Source organism: Bombus huntii, chromosome 2, assembly GCF_024542735.1.
Source record: "Bombus huntii isolate Logan2020A chromosome 2, iyBomHunt1.1, whole genome shotgun sequence".
NCBI classification, from domain to species: domain Eukaryota; kingdom Metazoa; phylum Arthropoda; class Insecta; order Hymenoptera; family Apidae; genus Bombus; species Bombus huntii.
The window spans coordinates 13,458,944-13,476,539 of NC_066239.1; the positions used below are offsets into that span (position 1 = coordinate 13,458,944).

Here is a 17,596-nt window from a genome sequence, read left to right on the forward strand (position 1 = left end):
AACCTAATTTTCATTGTATCGTTTTATCCAAAAAAATTTTCTGGACAAAATCTCTAATAACGAACACAGTAGAAATTCTCTAGAATCCCGAGCTTTTTTGTAAATATTTTCCAAGCAAAAATACGGAAAGAAAAACAGCGTTCCCAATTAACCGACGCTCTCGTCGAACCTTGAAAGTTTCCGAACAACCGTGCAAAATTCCAACTTGGTATTTTTTCACGTGACCGTCGCGTGAATTTAAAAATTTCGTGGCCAAGCAATATGACAAACAATCGATTCACAGTAGCGCTCGGCCAGACGATCGATGAGCACGCCTGCCGAATAGAAACGAACGATGACAATAGGCCATGAATTCCGCTGGTCGATCTTGCAACACGCCGAATCTGCATTCCCATTTATATGGAAATTACGGAATCACACGTTTGTCCAATCAATTAGCGGCGATCGATCTCTACGAAGGAGACAGTGGACGTTATTTATAGAGCCCGATGAGATCGACAAGAATTCGTTGACTGGTTTTGTCACGAAGACGCCGAGAGCAATAAGGAATTCTCCGATATCAGGTGAGCCGGAAGAGTAAAGTCGTCAGGCCGACAGATGTAACGAATCGCACTTTGAAAATTAGTTTCGAAACTGACCAACTTTCGAACGAGTAGTTTTCTTCCGCTTCGAGAAGGTGGATGAAGAAAAATTTTCACTGGTTACAAAATGAGGGAGATTTCAAGTGTATAGTTTTGCAAAGTTAGAGGGGCCGCGCTAAGAAAATACGATGCTCTTTAGAAAGTATTGGATCGAAAATTCATGGTATTTAATTATCGGGATAATACATATTAAATGCTATGTATCAACTAGAGTGAGAAAGACTAAGAAATAACGATCGATCAATTATGACTGAAGATTATAGGAGAAAGATGCTTTTCGTGTTATTTAATGTTTAACAGATTGAATTTTAATATGACATACTTAATGTGGTGTAAAACTTGTTATTCTTACTCTAAGTCGGCTAATTTAGAGCCATTGTAAAATCTAATCATACTAAATTCCGAAAAAGTTATAATAAATAAGAGAATTAACGAATAAAATCTCTGGTCAGACAGAAATGTACAAACATGTGCAAAATTCCAATTGCATTTTTAGTTATAACAATAAGCTTCTGAGCAAGCAATGCCTGTTTATTTCTATGCAATTTGTCTAGATATAAACTGGCAATACGAATTCCGTATACCAACAGCGTAGCTTAAAAACTATCTGTTACATTGTATTTAACGAACACTGAAATGTTCATGACCTTTATTTGAACAACGATACCCAACTCGTGGTACTGATTTTACTGTATATTCTACGATTAATACGGCTGTACTTTCTGTCTATACTTTTAATAATCCTTCTCCCAAAATTCAGCATTTGTAACGAAAACTAGTTCGATGTTTGATTTTAACTGTACATATATTATCCTTAAAAAATGAAAACATTTAAACAAGGTCGGACATCACGGCGACAGTTCTAAAATAGATTCTTCTTGTCGCAGAAAGGCAAACAAGATTACCATTTCAATGGCACCGCCAAGAATGTGTTCAACAATGAAAATAAAAACACAGAACACTAGAATAGGGAAAAAAGTACGAGTAAGAGTAACACAATTATCAAAAAAGAGAGAAAGAATTCTATTTGTTGTTCCAGATTTCCGAGTAATACATTTTTTTCTAAGATACTGTATCAACGAAAATTTTTAACAAACAAAAATCCTATTTCTAACGATATTTTTCTTCGAGCTAGAAACCAAATTTCACAACAGACTCGATCATTTCGTAGACGTGACGTCGCGCGTTGTGTCATTCGTACGAGACATCACGCCTGTTATTTCATTCAACCGTGAGACATCTCATCCAAAGGTTCGAAAGAAAAATCAGTTCGCGAGACATCTCATTCATCTCGTGCGAATGAGCGAGCGCAATATTAAACATCATTCTTCTTCCAAAAGCAAACTTTTCCATCCTCTTTTTTTTTTCTTTTTTTTTTTTTTTTTTTTTTTGAAACGACATGTGCAATGTATAGTTATAACACTTACAACAATGTAATAATAAATACTGAAAAATAGAGAGGCGAGATATCACGACCAAAGCGTTGCACGAATGACATCGCGCTGGGAAATATCACGTTCCCAAATGTACAGGAGTTAAATCAAACTTGTCCCAAAAACAAGTCGCTACACAGAATCACCTGGCAGTTTACAAATACAGCGAACTTTCATGTACTGTAACGCAATAACTTCAAGATTTCAACTTGCGATATCGCGGCTAAACATAAAACTCGACGGGTGCCTTTCGAAAAATTGATTAAAATGCACGTTCGACCGGTCACCGAGACTGCACTTCCATCCAGGAACAATATCCCATTCAGGAAGAATTACGATCGTGAGACACGACGAGAAACACGTTTCACTGATAGATATCGGCTGCAAAATCAGCTGTATTGAACACGGCACAGAGAAATAAAAACGAACGATGGTTCATAGATCGATTTTCGTAATATTGTAAATTGGAGAAATAATGACGTCTTCTGAATGAAAACTAATTGCGCTACAATATAAAGAACATCCTTCTATATTATAAGATTTCTTTCTTCACATGTTGAATACTAATTACGTACCTACATAGATAATGTGAAATTGATTACTTGATAAAAAGTAGAATTGATCAATTTGGCTTCTGAGAGGTTCATATAATACGGCTATCGATTTTATAGAATATGGGTTCTATTATATAGATATATGTAGGTTAAGTTCATAGAGTACGATAAAATGTCCGTAACTTTGTTAACAGCACTGTTTCGATCAAAAGAAGAAGTAGGTACATACCTACTTTTTACAAGAATTTCAATTGTTTTGGTCATTTAAAATTCCTATTCTTTTAAATATTAAACTATCGAATCTTTTGGACTTTTAAAAGGTCTTCTGTCTTTTGCGAATGAATTCGATTGGTAGAATATGAAAGAACAAGCCTTTGCTCTACTAGAAACCAAAAGAATTGGCCGCATTACACGCGAGAACACGTTGAAAGATATTATCACGCGAATACGCGTGGGTAGATCGAAGGAACGTGTTTCTCGCTTACATTAATTATCAATTGCTAAAAAGCCCCCGTCTACCTCCATTTCTATCGCCGCGGCTCCGCTCGACGTGCATTGTCCGCATGATTAATTGTGCGTGGACGTAACAAAAGCCGATTCAACGGCGCACGACTTGGTAGCATAAGCGAGCGCTGTGCAATGGATGACAACCTGTGTTATACGTGTGAACTGGATGGACGATGCTTTTCCAAAGATACGAAATTGGAACGAAGAAAGGAGGTGTCGATGGTCCGGATAAAATGATCGAAATAGGTTTATTCGTCTAACGATTGCGCGAGAATGCCAAGCTGAATAAACTTCGATAGAGATCATTCCGATAGAAAGTTTACTCTTTACTTTACAACGTTCGATAAATGTTGCATTTTCTAATCGTACATTAAAATTTTCAATGCGCTAGCAATTTATTTTCCATTATTCCAGATTACTCAAACGGTGATACGAGGTTAATGAGTGACTTACCAAGCACAATTGGCATAAATTATCGTATTGTGCAGTTAGCTTTTAGAATAAAGCACATCATCGTGTGTTAAATACTATGGTGTACAATGGGTCATGTATGTTTAACGTGTAGGATTTAGTATAACGTGTGTAGTAATTCTACCGATATAGTGACACGAATGTGTAACATTGTTCAATATCTGTTCTACCGTAGAGGTATACGAGCGTAACTGCATTATACATTTTACACAACATGTAGAAGTTTCTAAGCGCTCAATTTTAGATTTTTTACTGGCATAAAAGGGTTAAAAGAAAATGTTATTTACCGTGACGTTGGAAAGTAGCGCGGGTAAAATATACTGACGTCAATAAACATTATTTTTACTCGTAAACGTATTTATAAAATTCCAAAATAGATATCGCGGAAGTTAATTCTGCAGAAGATACCTATACCAGTGTGATGGGATACAGGTATGAATACAGATGTTTCAAAATAAAAACGTCTATTAGAGCTTAATGATGCTAACTAGTACGTAACACTGGTGACATACAAGTAATAATACGCTATTACTAATACGAGAATACTACAATATACCCGCAACGTGTTGTCTACATTAATAATATAAATGTGTAACGTACCATAAAAAAAGTTAGCATAGTAAAAGAGCAACTATCGATTCTAATGCTATCATTATATCTCTACGTCTAGCAGTTCGTTAACAATAATTGTATCATTAGTATGTCATAACGACATACTGATATATTATATCACGAAAGGTATTGCGCAGCTGTAGTCGTTGCATCTATGTACGTATACATATTTCAATTGATCGATGAACCTACCGGTTTCAATTTTTGGGAATAAATATTATCGTGGAACGATATTCTACGATATACCTATTGCTACAGTAATAATAAAAAATGAAATTATTGCTAATTTGACAATTTCGAATTAAATTAAATATTTCTTAATATTTTTCTACGCAAATACAGTTTTCTTCCTTACATCTACAATCTAATCTTTAGAAATACGCGTTATCTTACATCGAGATCAGCATCGCCATTTCTATCTGCGATTTTTAATTAAGCTATGTGCTTTGACACTTTTTTCACTCTTGCATTTCCATTTCCCTTCTCTAAACTAAACTTACGAGACGCAAGTTACTTTCTACAAAAACAGAACTCAAATAAAACTTCCTTCTAAAGAGAAACAATAAAGCCGTAGCAAGTGCACAGACAATATGCACAAGATTACAACTCTACGAAGAGAAAACCGAATTATCTTCGAGGCAGCCAAAGAATCTAATCTAATCTCGACAAACTTCTTCAGATATCTAGCAACCAACGAAAACGCGTTTCGTTCCGACACCTCGGGATGCTTGGAAAACGCGTCATCGGTGCCTCTGACTCCCGGTTCGATAATCAGAACAGCAGCATAGAAAGAACCAGAAAGTGTGGAGAAAAAGAGGCGAAAAAGTCGGCGGACTAATTAGCCAATTTCATTGCGTCACGTATAGGAAAAGTAAACGGATAATTCCTGGTACGGAGAAACTCGAAACCGCTACCACTTTATCAGTTACTTATGCAAATTTGCCCATCAAATGGTGTACACATGCATTCAGAACAAGGTTGGTACGACCTTCACCTCCGAAATGCGACGCGTTCCTGCGTAGTCGATAAAGTCGTCGACGACGCGTAATGTCGCGAAAATTTCTTATTGGACGCTTCCGGCCACGTTGGCTCAAGGATAAGAATATTTTTAATGCGTTACTATTTGCGTATAAATACGCCACTTCAGAATAATTAAACAATAAGAGAGCTACTTGAACAAATTTATCTGCGAGACAGTTGTAGAAGTTGTACAGTGATTTACGAAAATATTTAAACTAGAGTCATTAAGACTATCGGAATTATAGGTGTAATTCAGAATTAAAAAATAGAAGAAATAATATCGCAAAATATATTTATTGCAAGAACCAATTTCTGATACTTTGATCCATCAATGATGAAACTGGGTTCGACCAGTTTAAATTTGTAACTCGAAAAAAACAATAGTGAGAAAAGATATGCGAAAAGATGATTCTTTTAAATTGTCTCAATTTTTTTAAGTTTCACGCCGTAGAATAGCGAGAAAGAATTAAAAGGACGTCATTTCTATTATTACCAAAAGATGGAATATCCAGTCGTTCTATCAATAGTCGAATATTGTGTTTCCCGCTCACTTATTGCGCATGAAGCTTCATTATTACTGACGTAATTCAAACTTATGCTAACCAGAAATAGTAGAATAGCAGAAGTTAGAAGAGCGAGATAATATACCATTTAAACATTCTTAATTTTTAGTCGTTTATTTTAAATTTTTCACATTTTGTGATTCGACGATTTTACAATTTTGCTTGCTACCAACAGAATGCTGTTTTTCCTATCAATGTATATTCCTAAATTATCCTATTTTTCTCTCAATTGTGTAGGAATATTTTATTAACTTCGCGAAATAATATAAAATTTAAATTAAAATCTGACTGAAAATTGAAACCGCTTTCACGGTGGAATATTTTTAGTGAAATTTAAGATTGAATTTACTACTATATGGTTTGAATGTTCTATACGGAGCGAGATAATAACGTCACCAGTGAAGTTTTTCACCTCATTTCGCAACACAAAAGCGAACCTTCGAAAATCAAATTATATTTGACGTTTAGTTACAAATAACTTCGCGTGCATATAGTTAATTTTACTGCCACTTTATACTTTACTTATACTCTCGTATTTTACTAGTTAACGGTTATACTTATATATCGCTTTATTTTTAAATTCAGTTAGTTACAGTTTCCATAAATTTCTCTTAACCGTTAAAGATAGCACGGTTACGTATAACATGGAAAGAACTTAATACAAATGATAACGATGTCAAGAAAAAAGAATCTTGTACGGATTTTTGAAATTTCGCTATTTTAAATCGTCGCACAAGTGGAGTTAATAATCGCGACTATTTATTAACAATATATTGACACAAATGTGACCATTAACAAAGCCTCTTTAACCACAATCAAAATGTTGAATACCTTCGCTCCTAGCCACATAATATGAATTACACGCGATTCGGACTACGGTCCAAACACGATAAACGCTTGTTCCTATCGAAATGGAATTTAGTCATGGATCTAATTTAGACTTCCATTCATGAAACAAAGACATAAAATGTACGAATATTCTTCAAAATCGATAAATAAGTACAAAGGTAAGAGTTTGAAGCCATATACATCTAGTCTAAAGGTAAAACACTTTCCTTTTCAATTCTAAGAAGATTCTATTCTAATAAGAAACACTTTTCTTTTCGGGAAAGGAATTTCTACGTGCTTAAAGATAACACAATCGAAGGATTCTGAGAAAAAGGAATAGAAAAAAATCTCTCGTTGATATATTAAAAATAATTTTAGATATCTGTGCTATCCTCATTTTTTTCCATTTTCTACCACTCTCGTTTTTATACACACCATAGGAAAATTACCTCGCTCATCATCGAAATCAATCTCCTACATCACGAAAACCACATAAAAACTCCTCGTTATAACCATTCATCTTGCCACGCACAGCCACCTCCCTACGCATACTTTCACTATCCGTTACAACATCGTTCTCCAGAAAATTAACCACACGCCATCCTCCTTCGCGCTTATTGTTAGATGAATGCAAAAACTCTGTCTGTTCCAGAGTCCCAGCATTATCTATCATAGCAGCCAACTAATGAGTACGTACATTGATCGTGATGCTGTCGTGATCGTCGATGACGCTAACCGATTCAGGGTCAAAGTAAACCGTACAATCGGTATGTTGGCGAGTTCGTGAATCTCTAGATTGTGCAACCTCCGAGAGAAGATCAATGGAAAACGGCAGAAATCGGAGCCCTGGCTAATTCTTTGAACAACAACGAAGAGACGGACAGAATCGGAAAAGCGGCGCGATCGTAACTCCGTGTAACCGTGACGGCCGACATTAATCGCTGCCACGTGCTACCTATTTGTCTTCGCCAGTTCGAGAACCGGCCACGTTCCACCGTCTATACATGTTCCTATGGTTCCTGGTTGTTCGAACGAAATCTTTACGCGGTATTCGAGTTCCAGCTATTCCGAGGAATTTTCAAGATTTTAAAATGTTCGCTGACATTTGCGTGACGAAAGAATTTGTGGATTTTATCTGATATATCGTATTTTAAATATCATAAAATTCTTTCTCGGTCCTATCTAAATCTTAGTTTTATCTGAATCACGATTTCTGACCAATTTAGAACAAGAAAGGTTCTCCGTTGACAATTGCGTGTCGAAAGAATTTTAAAATATTCCATTTGTTTTTGTATTTCTCAACATTGACCAAACGTTAATTGGAAATTTCATGTGTATCATCATTTTTTATCACCTTCGTAAACAAATTTTGTGTTTGCAAAAATTAGCTTCCATTGCTGAATCTAAAATTCCAGCCAAAAAATTTCCATAATTATCCTGAAATTTATACAACACGAATATTTTCCAAACGTCTAATCATACGATCGACAGTTGACAAATAAAATGATATTCGATCGTTTGGAGCGCACGATCGACGGAAATTTTAACTCGCATCCCACGCGGGAACGGTGTGCGCGACAAGATCGCTCTGATAAGCATGTTTTTCTACGTGGCGCGCGGACACCTAAACGCGAGCCGAATTCCCCGGGGAAATAAGAACAATATCGTGAACGCGACACGTTGACGAGTAAACAGCGCTTCGTAGCGCAATGTCGACTACGAAACGCGTGATTTAACGCAATAAAAACACGACCGTAAACTTTTTGTGGCTACACTACGTTTCGATTGCCGCGTTTCATATATTTTTTTCCTTGTTTGTGTCCTCGGAAAAATAATTGGTCGTTACAGGAGTAAATCAAAACAAAACTGGAGTTAAGAACGTAATTGCGGTAAGAAATATCAATAAATGGCTTTAAGCAAACAAACGATAAAAGTATTAATATTTTAATCTAAGAATCTATTCGAATCTTAAAAATAACGATAAAAGATAACGAGACATATGGCTCGATTTTGGAAATTGTTTTCACTGAAAAACGTGCGAACAGGGACTTGTTTACCATAAAGTTAGCATGACGTTTGATGATGATTTTTAGGCAAACATTGAATGTGATCGTAACGGAAAGAAGCGCGATTGTTTCGTATCGTATACTCTCTGAAACGACGCGCGCTGTATTACTTTCAATTTCGATTAAACGACGAGATATTTCACAGTATGCAAGGTCGTGCACACCGTGTCGATTGTCGCGAACACGGTTTGACAGCTCCGGCTGACAGATTTGGTCGGATGTCGCAAAATCGGCGGGAATGACCGTGAAATAGATAACCGGCACGCCGGATAAATCTATGGAATTTCAATGTTACTCACCAGATGAAGCACGGTGTTGACAACTTCCCGATTCGACACCTGTCCCACTTCGATCAGCCCGATCAGCACGGCGAATTTCAGGCTGTCGTTCATCGCCATCGCCACCACCTCCTCGGGCCGTTTAATGTCACTGAACGGTGGACTTTTCATGTCCGCCATCGCGACGGTTATTTAACCTGGTAACACGTTTCCCTCGCGAGGAAAATATACGATAGTTTACACAGAGACCGTCTTATGAACGAGAGCTTTTCCCCGTCACATGATAATACAACACAAATTGATCTTCCATGTTAGAAAGTAGACACTGTTATGAGGAGCCTGCCAGTACGGCAACGCGAAACACCCTAGCGACGCGGTCGCAATACCAACACTAACTGAGCCCGTAAATTCCTACCTGAGCGGCGTACGCCGCTGTGGTGGGGGGAGGGCGCGGCTTACGAACCGCTTATATACCCATATGAATCAGTAAATATTACACGCTGCTTTGTTTATTCGTAATTTAAATTTACCTTTTCGATATTAAAGTTCCAATAACATGCCTACGCTGTGCCATGGAATTAATTAAAGTATTTAAATGAAAGAAAAATTATATTCGTAAAATTTGTAATATTTTTATCATAGAAATAACAATATAACGTACTAAATGTATAATAACAATTTTGTTCCTTTAGTAGAATATATATCATGCATATATGTATATAACAATGCATGTGAAATAAGCAATGAATAAGGTATACGAAATTACGAAATTCATCCAGTAATCAATGTGTTAATAATCACGATGATAACATACGTAAAGGCGAAATACAAATTTTAACTCGATATAATTATGAATTATTTTTGTTAAATTAACCTGTAAATGATGTCTGGTCGTATGCATTGTTTGATTTGCTGCTTACATATGAACTTCTGGCAATAATACTATTGATTTATTCCCGATAATCTCGATTAATACCGATAAGATATACAAAATGTATGAATATTTATATGACATGCTTATAGAATCACTTTTATTCAAACCGAAATAACTGCAGAGATATCCGACATATATACGGATTTCACTCGATTTTACCTTTAATGAATAAATATTGTAGATTATAATAAATTACGATGTGTATGTATACGGTATTACAGAGAACTACGGTATGAGTATGAACTGGTATGAGTAACACATGCGTCACTAGTAGTAAAAATGGCGTCGGCGGATGTTGAACGTGCTAAGGTAAGTGTCATTTTTTAAATTTTCCGCCTATATTACGCTACACCTAGCGATTATTCCTATTGGGAAGAATCACGTGTACAAATTTTTGTTTTCATGTATAAACACATATTCAGTCCTTGATTTATACGCGTAATATTTATAATTTGAAGGGCGTTGGTTCTCTATTCTGTCATAACAACAGTATTCTTGATAAAGCTCTCCGTATATGGATAGTACTGCTAGTTTCCGGCCGACTTAGTAACTGTTAATAATCATGGCCTTTTCATATTTTCAGATGGAATCTACCCTACGTAATTTAAAATTGTCTGGTCATGTTGGATTCGACAGTCTTCCAGATCAATTGGTAAATAAATCCGTTCAAAATGGATTTGTATTCAATATTCTTTGTATCGGTAAGACAAATATGTTTGTTAGTTTTTAATACATATGTGTACTATAAATTTTTATGATTGTTAACATTTATAATTGTACTTTTAATAGGTGAAACTGGACTTGGAAAGTCGACTCTTATGGATTCTTTATTTAATACAAGTTTTGAGTCTATGCCAAGTCCACATAATCTCCCTGCTGTAAAGCTTAAAGCACATACCTATGAATTGCAAGAAAGTAACGTTAGGTTAAAGCTCACTATTGTCGATACGGTTGGTTATGGAGATCAAATTAATAAGGAGGACAGCTTCAAAGCTGTTGTTGATTACATAGATGCCCAATTTGAAGCATATTTACAAGAGGAATTGAAGATAAAACGATCTTTGCCAACTTATCATGACAGTCGTATTCATGTTTGCCTATATTTTATTTGTCCAACAGGACATGGGTAAATATATGGTGTAAAATATTTCTTATGGAAAAATTTATCATTTTTATTCTGATATTGTCTTTATTAATATTTAAATGTATAATTATAGATTAAAATCAATCGATCTAGTCTGTATGAAAAAACTGGATACGAAAGTCAATATTATTCCAATTATTGCCAAAGCTGATACAATATCTAAAACGGAATTACAGAAGTTTAAGGTATAGCAGAAGTTACAGTCATCTATAGATATATTAATCTATTGCAGCTTTTTTCTTTCTCGTCTGTTCCAGACTAAAATTATATCTGAACTACAAAATAATGGAGTTCATATTTATCAATTTCCTACGGACGACGAAAATGTTGCAGAAGTAAATACTAGTATGAATGCCCATGTACCTTTTGCAGTAGTTGGTAGCACAGACTTTGTTCGAGTTGGTAACAAAATGATGCGCTCTCGTCAATATCCATGGGGCACAGTACAAGGTAAAATTACAATTATTTGCTATTATTAAAATATGTGAATTATCCTGAACCATGCTGTTCTTTTTATAGTGGAAAATGAATCGCATTGTGACTTTGTTAAATTACGTGAAATGTTAATAAGGACGAATATGGAAGACATGAGAGAAAAGACACATTGTCGTCATTATGAGCTATATCGTAGGAAGCGACTAGAACAGGTAGTTTATTGCACAAAATAAAAATTTCTGAATCTGGCTTACATAATCCAATTATTTATAATTATAATTTTCAGATGGGATTTAGCGATGTTGATAGTGAAAATAAACCAGTTAGTTTCCAACAAACCTGCGAAGCAAAAAGATCCATTCACCTGCAAGAGCTCCAACAGAAGGAGGATGAAATGCGACAGATGTTCGTGGCACGAGTAAAGGAGAAAGAGGCTGAATTGAAGGAGGCAGAGAAAGAGGTAATAGTATTTATAATTTTTAATGTTTCTGTAGAAGATCCATATAATAATTTCATTTTTGTATGTATTATCTAGCTTCATAACAAATTCGATAAACTGAAAAAAGATCACACAGAGGAAAAGAAAAAGTTGGAAGAAAGTAGAAAGAAGCTCGAAGACGATATTTTGGAATTCAATAGGCGAAAAACTCAATTCGCTCAACAACCTCAACATCATACGTTAACACTAGGTAAAAGTAAAAAGAAGTAGAAATGTCCACCATTGATGCTGCAATAAATAAATACGATGCTCCATTTTATATCTCTATACACGTATAAATATTGTTACTTTAATCGCATAATATTTGATCACTGAGATTAAAATTAAATTATCAAACGTTTTCGAACGTTATAATTTATATTGCATTCTTATGTATTTCTTTACTCGTAGATGTTATTTTATACCAGACTGACTATCATGAAAAAAGTGATGTTTACCAAATTTAACTTACTTTTTGTATTAACATATGCACTTTGAGAAAAATAAAGATATATTTGTTACTTACAAATACATCCGTTTAGCAATCAATTATAATTACTATACAGATGTCTAAGAGATTTATAATTAAATATTTTATTGTTCAACAAAATATAACAATTAACACAATAGTATCGTACTTAAATAAAACTAACGTTATTAGCGGCATATTTTATACGTTATATGAAATACACGAACTGATTACGAGCTACTTTTATAGAAGCATGTTTTGATTACTAACGTTAAGTAAAAAATGAAAGTAGGATGTGCAACACAATCATATCACATTACAAATCATGAGAAAATAAACAGACTATGTTTGCAATGATATCACGATGTTCATCGTGCAATGGAATACTTATAAACTGATTCGTAAATCTCATAAATTCGATATTTCAGTTCTTAACAAAAATCTGCAGGACAAAAATCCATTTGATGCTAGAATAAATAGCATTGCACACGATAAATTTACACGAGAACAAACATAAACGAAACGCGTGAAATCATTCTCAATTATAAAATTTCGTTTAACGAAAAATACTCTAGAATACTCTGCGTTTAATTAAGCAGGTACGTACAACTTAACCGTACTATAGACATACTTATTCTGTAACGCGTTTACGATAATAATATAATATGGCGGAATCATTTCATTCGCGCGTAGCAATAATGACACTCAACATACTCGTGAAATAAATCTGTTTCGATCACTACGTTTAGAACTGATTGCGTTATAATTTACAAATAAATACATTCTGCGTATACGAGCGAAATATCTAAAACGAAATAGATTACATACTATGTGTCGAATACTAATTTACGAAACGTACAACGCTATGATACAAAATCAATTTAGATGATAGAAAGGAAAAAGTCTAACAAAAAGGAAAGCTTTGAACGGCAACGTTAATAGCCTCAACGTGCCGACATTGCTCGTCGTATATTTCTTTGCTTTGGTATTCCTTTGCACACTGTGTCCTTGCATTTCTGTGAACCGAATAAACACATGTCGCCTTGTAATTTCGCTACGATACGTCCTTTGTTACACCTTATCCTATGTATTTATTATAAAAGTACAAAACATATATTATGGCAATTATCGTGAAGCATTTTGCGTGTTAGCAAATTTAGTACGTATCGATTATGTGCCAAAGTGTAAGAATTATCGTCAGGGTCGGTGTCGGTAGATACACATGTATGTGTCTAAGAACGATATAAGAAGATAGATTTTCTTCTCAATGATAAGAAAGGTTCAAAGATATCCTTTGAACGTGAAGCATGAAAATAATAATCATTCGTGTCAATCGTTTAACACTGTTATACAATAATCTAACAATAAATGATCTAATATTTCAAATAGAATTAATCGATGTAACCGACCCTGTTATTTGTTACAATCTATGTGCCTTACATTGCTTACCGCGAGAAATATTTAAGTGCACTACGAGATTCGCCCGTGCGGGCCGCAGCAATGACCAAGTATAAATAAGTAATAATTAATTGCTTCATCCCCTTTTCAGAATAATAATCCCGCACTCTTGTAACCGGTTACCTAACCTTTAAAGCTTGCATTTCTACAAAAAGACGGAGTCGTTCGATCGGTAAGTTCAATTTCCTGTAGCTCTATTTAGCCCGACAAGCTCGATTTAAAATGTTACCTGAGTCCTTAATTGCACTTTCTTCTAATTACACGCATGGGTCAACTTCGAAGCCGAGGCAGCTCGTTCGCAGCAGATACACTGTGTTGGTCGTTATCTTCGATGTAAACGACATTCCGATAAGCCTTTATTGCCCGTGGTCGTTTCAACATACGTACACCATTACGAACTTTGGTCATTGCGGTCTTACGACTACCTCTACCAGGTGCATTGCCCTCCCGTCTATTTCTGTTAGACAATTTCCAAATCAAGCGTTAATATGCCTGTCATCTGTGGAATGTGTGACACTTAACCGTTTACGGGTCGTAAATCGAAACCGATGGAATCGTTGATACCTATATACGAAAGGCAAGTCCTTGTTCTTCTAAACGAACAACTTACGCGAACATGTAGGAAAGTACAAATAAATACAAGTCGCATTTCTATACGTACATACATATACATATAGTACATACATTGTAGCATGAACACAACGTATAATTCGATGTGAATGTACAAAAATAACGAGCGAATGTATATTATAGATCTATACAATATATTCGTCAAAAATTCGTACGGATGTAAAAATGGTAAGAATCAGCGAATATCGCGGGAGTCTACTCAAGAGTAAGATGGCATATTAACACGCTTGTCAGGATATACGTGTAATATTAGTGCACCCCAGCCATATTACATGACATGTAAGAAAAATAGTGCCATCCCCTGTATAACATATGCATATGTATATGAGAGACAGTGGTGCATTTAATACAAGTTCTACTATATTTGATCACGAGAATAGCACAGAGATAGAATTATCCAATCCCTCGATATCGTCAACGCGCCATAGACAGCGGTTGGAAAGAAGGAAGACGTCGTTTCTCGGGGACGTTACTGATCTTTGAGTATTTTATAAAGATTCAAGTATGTAACGTTCCCGCCGTTCATCTATCAGCGTGATACTCTCGTAACTTCTCGTGCTTCTATCGAATAAAAGTCTGATCCGAATGAAAAGACGGAACAGAAGTTTCATCCTTTTTCAGAAGAAGCCACCCTATCGAATTGTCTCTTGACTTGTACGAAACGGACCAACAACAGCATGAACGTGAAGTAGCGTGGACTTGTAAACAGGCACTGTGCTTTTAGGCTAACGGGCCGAGACGGATTCCGGTGGAGGACTGCGATACTTGGCGCGAATAGGAAGAAAGTTGGTGTGCTTGTTGCCGTGAGGAGAAGGCGGCGTGCTCTCGCGGTTGAGGGTCCTCACCTGACAGGGATCGTGCCTCGCCAAGAAATGCTCCAAGGTGTCCCAGCCCCCGCCCACTCTGACCATCATGTGTCTTCCCTTCAAAAGCTGCGAACACGTCGAGTAATATTGTCATTAGTAACGGAAGATGTACTTCCAACTGTACCCGGCAGGTTAACAATGTAAAAAAGCTTTTTTTGAAGGCTGCCAGGATTGTTTGATGAAGGTGTGTTTCTAATAATAAGATGTCTGCATTGCGTTTCTAGAAATGTACAGAACCACCGATATGAAGTCGCAACGATGTTGTAACGAAGCCCAATTTTACGAGTTTTGATTACCGCATAATGAAAGGTAGATCAATGATACGAAATAATACTATACGCACATATAGTTCAAATCTTAATTCGAGATAAAGGATCAGATAGATGATACATACTCTGATGAAGACATTTCGTCCAGCGATATGGTACCGTCCTTCGCCAACTTTACGCACCTTCAGTTTGGAGCATCTTTCGGATGGGCACTGGCAGAGTCTCTGCACGGCCTCTGTGGCTCTTCTCACCTAAAAGCAGTAAACAGGCCACATCGCGATGTAAAAGTTGGCCACGGAATCCAAATAACATTATGACAGACGATGCTCAGACGGACAAGGAGTGATCGACCTTCATCGTGAGATAAATCGGTTCGACGTGTCGCGGGGAAAGTTGCTACAGCGGCCTCTCGGAACATCCGTTCTGCGGCATGCAGGAATCCGACACGCGAGGATCCACGAACGTGTAAACGCATACGTGAAAAAGCTTAAAGCGTCCCGTTCGTACCTATTGTTTCTTTCTTCTCCCTTCCACGTGAACGGGCGCGTTCGTGGCGAACGTGACACGATGCAACTTACCGAGCAAATTGCACGCTCCTAGTCAGTATTACTTGCATTTATTACGGATAAAAGCGGAATTAATCTTTCAAAAAACTTGGAGCGTCAACTTGAGCCCTCGTCAAACGAGATAAATTGTTTCTGGCGCAATTGGTAGCGTATGTTAATGAAACGAGAACAAGAGAAAAAGGTAATAACGCGCATTGTTCGTTGAATAATAAGCAGTTCTAATTTTGCACTTGTTCCGCGACTAGCTTTTGAGTAGACTTCAGAGTTCATGATGAATGCAACATTATACCTTTTATATGCTTGTTACTGTAGGATGCACGTAAGTGAAATAGAAAAAAAATGTTGTAGATGATTTTAACGTTGAACGTGTGTTTTCATTTGATTTTATTTATGAAGCAAGCCGTGTTTAAATTTATTTCGAGATCGTTGAAATTGGGGCGCGTATGATGAATTAAATTGCTTTATTTGTAGCTTCCGATACCAGAATCAAAGTAAAGTAATTGGTGATGACCCAAATAGCTTAGCCGATAAGCCGAGAAATCGATAAATGAAAAGTTCTAATTTAAATTTACGATTAAGTGCTTAAGATATTTTTTTTAGATATTCCCGTGTTTCAATTTATAATTAGATCTGTTTTAGAAAATATGTATATTAAAACGACGAAAGCTTACTTTCCAAGGTTTCGCTTCCGAATTATTTAACGATCAGAAATTTCTGTCAGAGAAGTGTCTAAAGCATGGGAATGAGAAACTTGAATACCAAGCATTTAATTTTATATCGGACGTAGAAACGGTTTGATCAGCGTACCTTACGATCGAGTTCCGTTATGGGACCCGTGTGTTCCGGCGGCTCGGCTGGCGAGGGCAAAGGTGAACTCGATGGCGATGGAAGCTCGTCCGGGTCCTCCGCGCTTCCTCGTGACCAATCGTCCTCCGTCGTATCGCTGGGTACTCCGTCGCTACCCGTTGGCCCATTGTCGCTCACCGACCTTCTCATTTCGGGCTCGTGCGTCACACCGGTGGTTGGATCCAGCCATCGCGTCGCCGTCAACGCGACTTCCGATGCTGAACTGCAAAATATGGTGCAAATTGGGTCGAAATGCCATTGAAATTCAACATAAAAGAGGATTCTTTTGTCCTGTTACCTAAATTTTAAGTAGGTAGGTACTAGAAGCTTTAAATGCTCTCAAATCGAGAACATCGATGACACTCTTGAGAAACTTTTTCATCACCAATTTTTCGATTTTTCAGATACTGTATTGCATTCGCGTCACGTGCTTCTCATCGCCATTAAATTTCCATTAAGATATAGATCATCAAAATTTATTCAAGTTAATATCAATAGTATGCGTCTTCACTTGAAAATTATAAACTT

The 17,596-nt window shown here is 36.4% G+C and overlaps 3 protein-coding genes and 1 long non-coding RNA gene across 5 annotated transcripts in view; 2 read left to right on the forward strand and 2 right to left on the reverse strand.

Annotated features, from left to right (window-relative positions):
* Positions 1 to 9,355, reverse strand: part of LOC126876727 (neurobeachin) — a 412,554-nt gene extending 403,199 nt beyond the window's left edge. Inside the window, exon 1 of the mRNA XM_050639624.1 lies at positions 8,995 to 9,355. Within this exon, the coding sequence (XP_050495581.1) occupies positions 8,995 to 9,153 (159 nt within the window). The 5' untranslated portion in view covers positions 9,154 to 9,355. The remainder of the gene's footprint in view (positions 1 to 8,994) is intronic.
* A 756-nt stretch (positions 9,356 to 10,111) lies between these two features.
* LOC126877077 (septin-2-like) lies at positions 10,112 to 12,495 on the forward strand. The gene is made up of 8 exons (XM_050639900.1): positions 10,112 to 10,216; positions 10,491 to 10,608; positions 10,697 to 11,033; positions 11,125 to 11,236; positions 11,309 to 11,501; positions 11,571 to 11,698; positions 11,773 to 11,946; positions 12,022 to 12,495. Exons 1-8 carry the CDS (start codon positions 10,187 to 10,189, stop codon positions 12,193 to 12,195), a joined length of 1,266 nt encoding a protein of 421 aa, XP_050495857.1. The 5' UTR covers positions 10,112 to 10,186; the 3' UTR covers positions 12,196 to 12,495.
* Positions 12,496 to 12,533: 38 nt separating this feature from the next.
* LOC126877054 (growth arrest-specific protein 2-like) overlaps positions 12,534 to 17,596 on the reverse strand; it is a 31,870-nt gene continuing 26,807 nt past the window's right edge. For both annotated transcript variants that reach the window (XM_050639890.1, XM_050639891.1), the window contains exons 6-8: positions 17,030 to 17,291; positions 15,782 to 15,907; positions 12,534 to 15,453 (exon numbers count right to left, since the gene is read on the reverse strand). In XM_050639890.1, the coding sequence (XP_050495847.1) occupies positions 15,247 to 15,453; positions 15,782 to 15,907; positions 17,030 to 17,291 (595 nt within the window). In that variant the 3' untranslated portion in view covers positions 12,534 to 15,246. The remainder of the gene's footprint in view (positions 15,454 to 15,781; positions 15,908 to 17,029; positions 17,292 to 17,596) is intronic.
* LOC126877208 (uncharacterized) lies at positions 15,391 to 15,821 on the forward strand. Its single transcript, XR_007694830.1, has 2 exons — positions 15,391 to 15,527; positions 15,612 to 15,821. It is a non-coding gene; the product is annotated as an uncharacterized LOC126877208 (long non-coding RNA).

Coding starts and splice junctions, on each gene's coding strand:
- LOC126877077 (XM_050639900.1), top strand. CDS start 10,187: ATGGCGTCGGCGGATGTTGAACGTGCTAAG. Junction 11,034..11,124: donor ATTTGTCCAACAGGACATGG/GTAAATATATGG, acceptor GTATAATTATAG/ATTAAAATCAATCGATCTAG. Junction 11,947..12,021: donor TGAAGGAGGCAGAGAAAGAG/GTAATAGTATTT, acceptor TGTATTATCTAG/CTTCATAACAAATTCGATAA.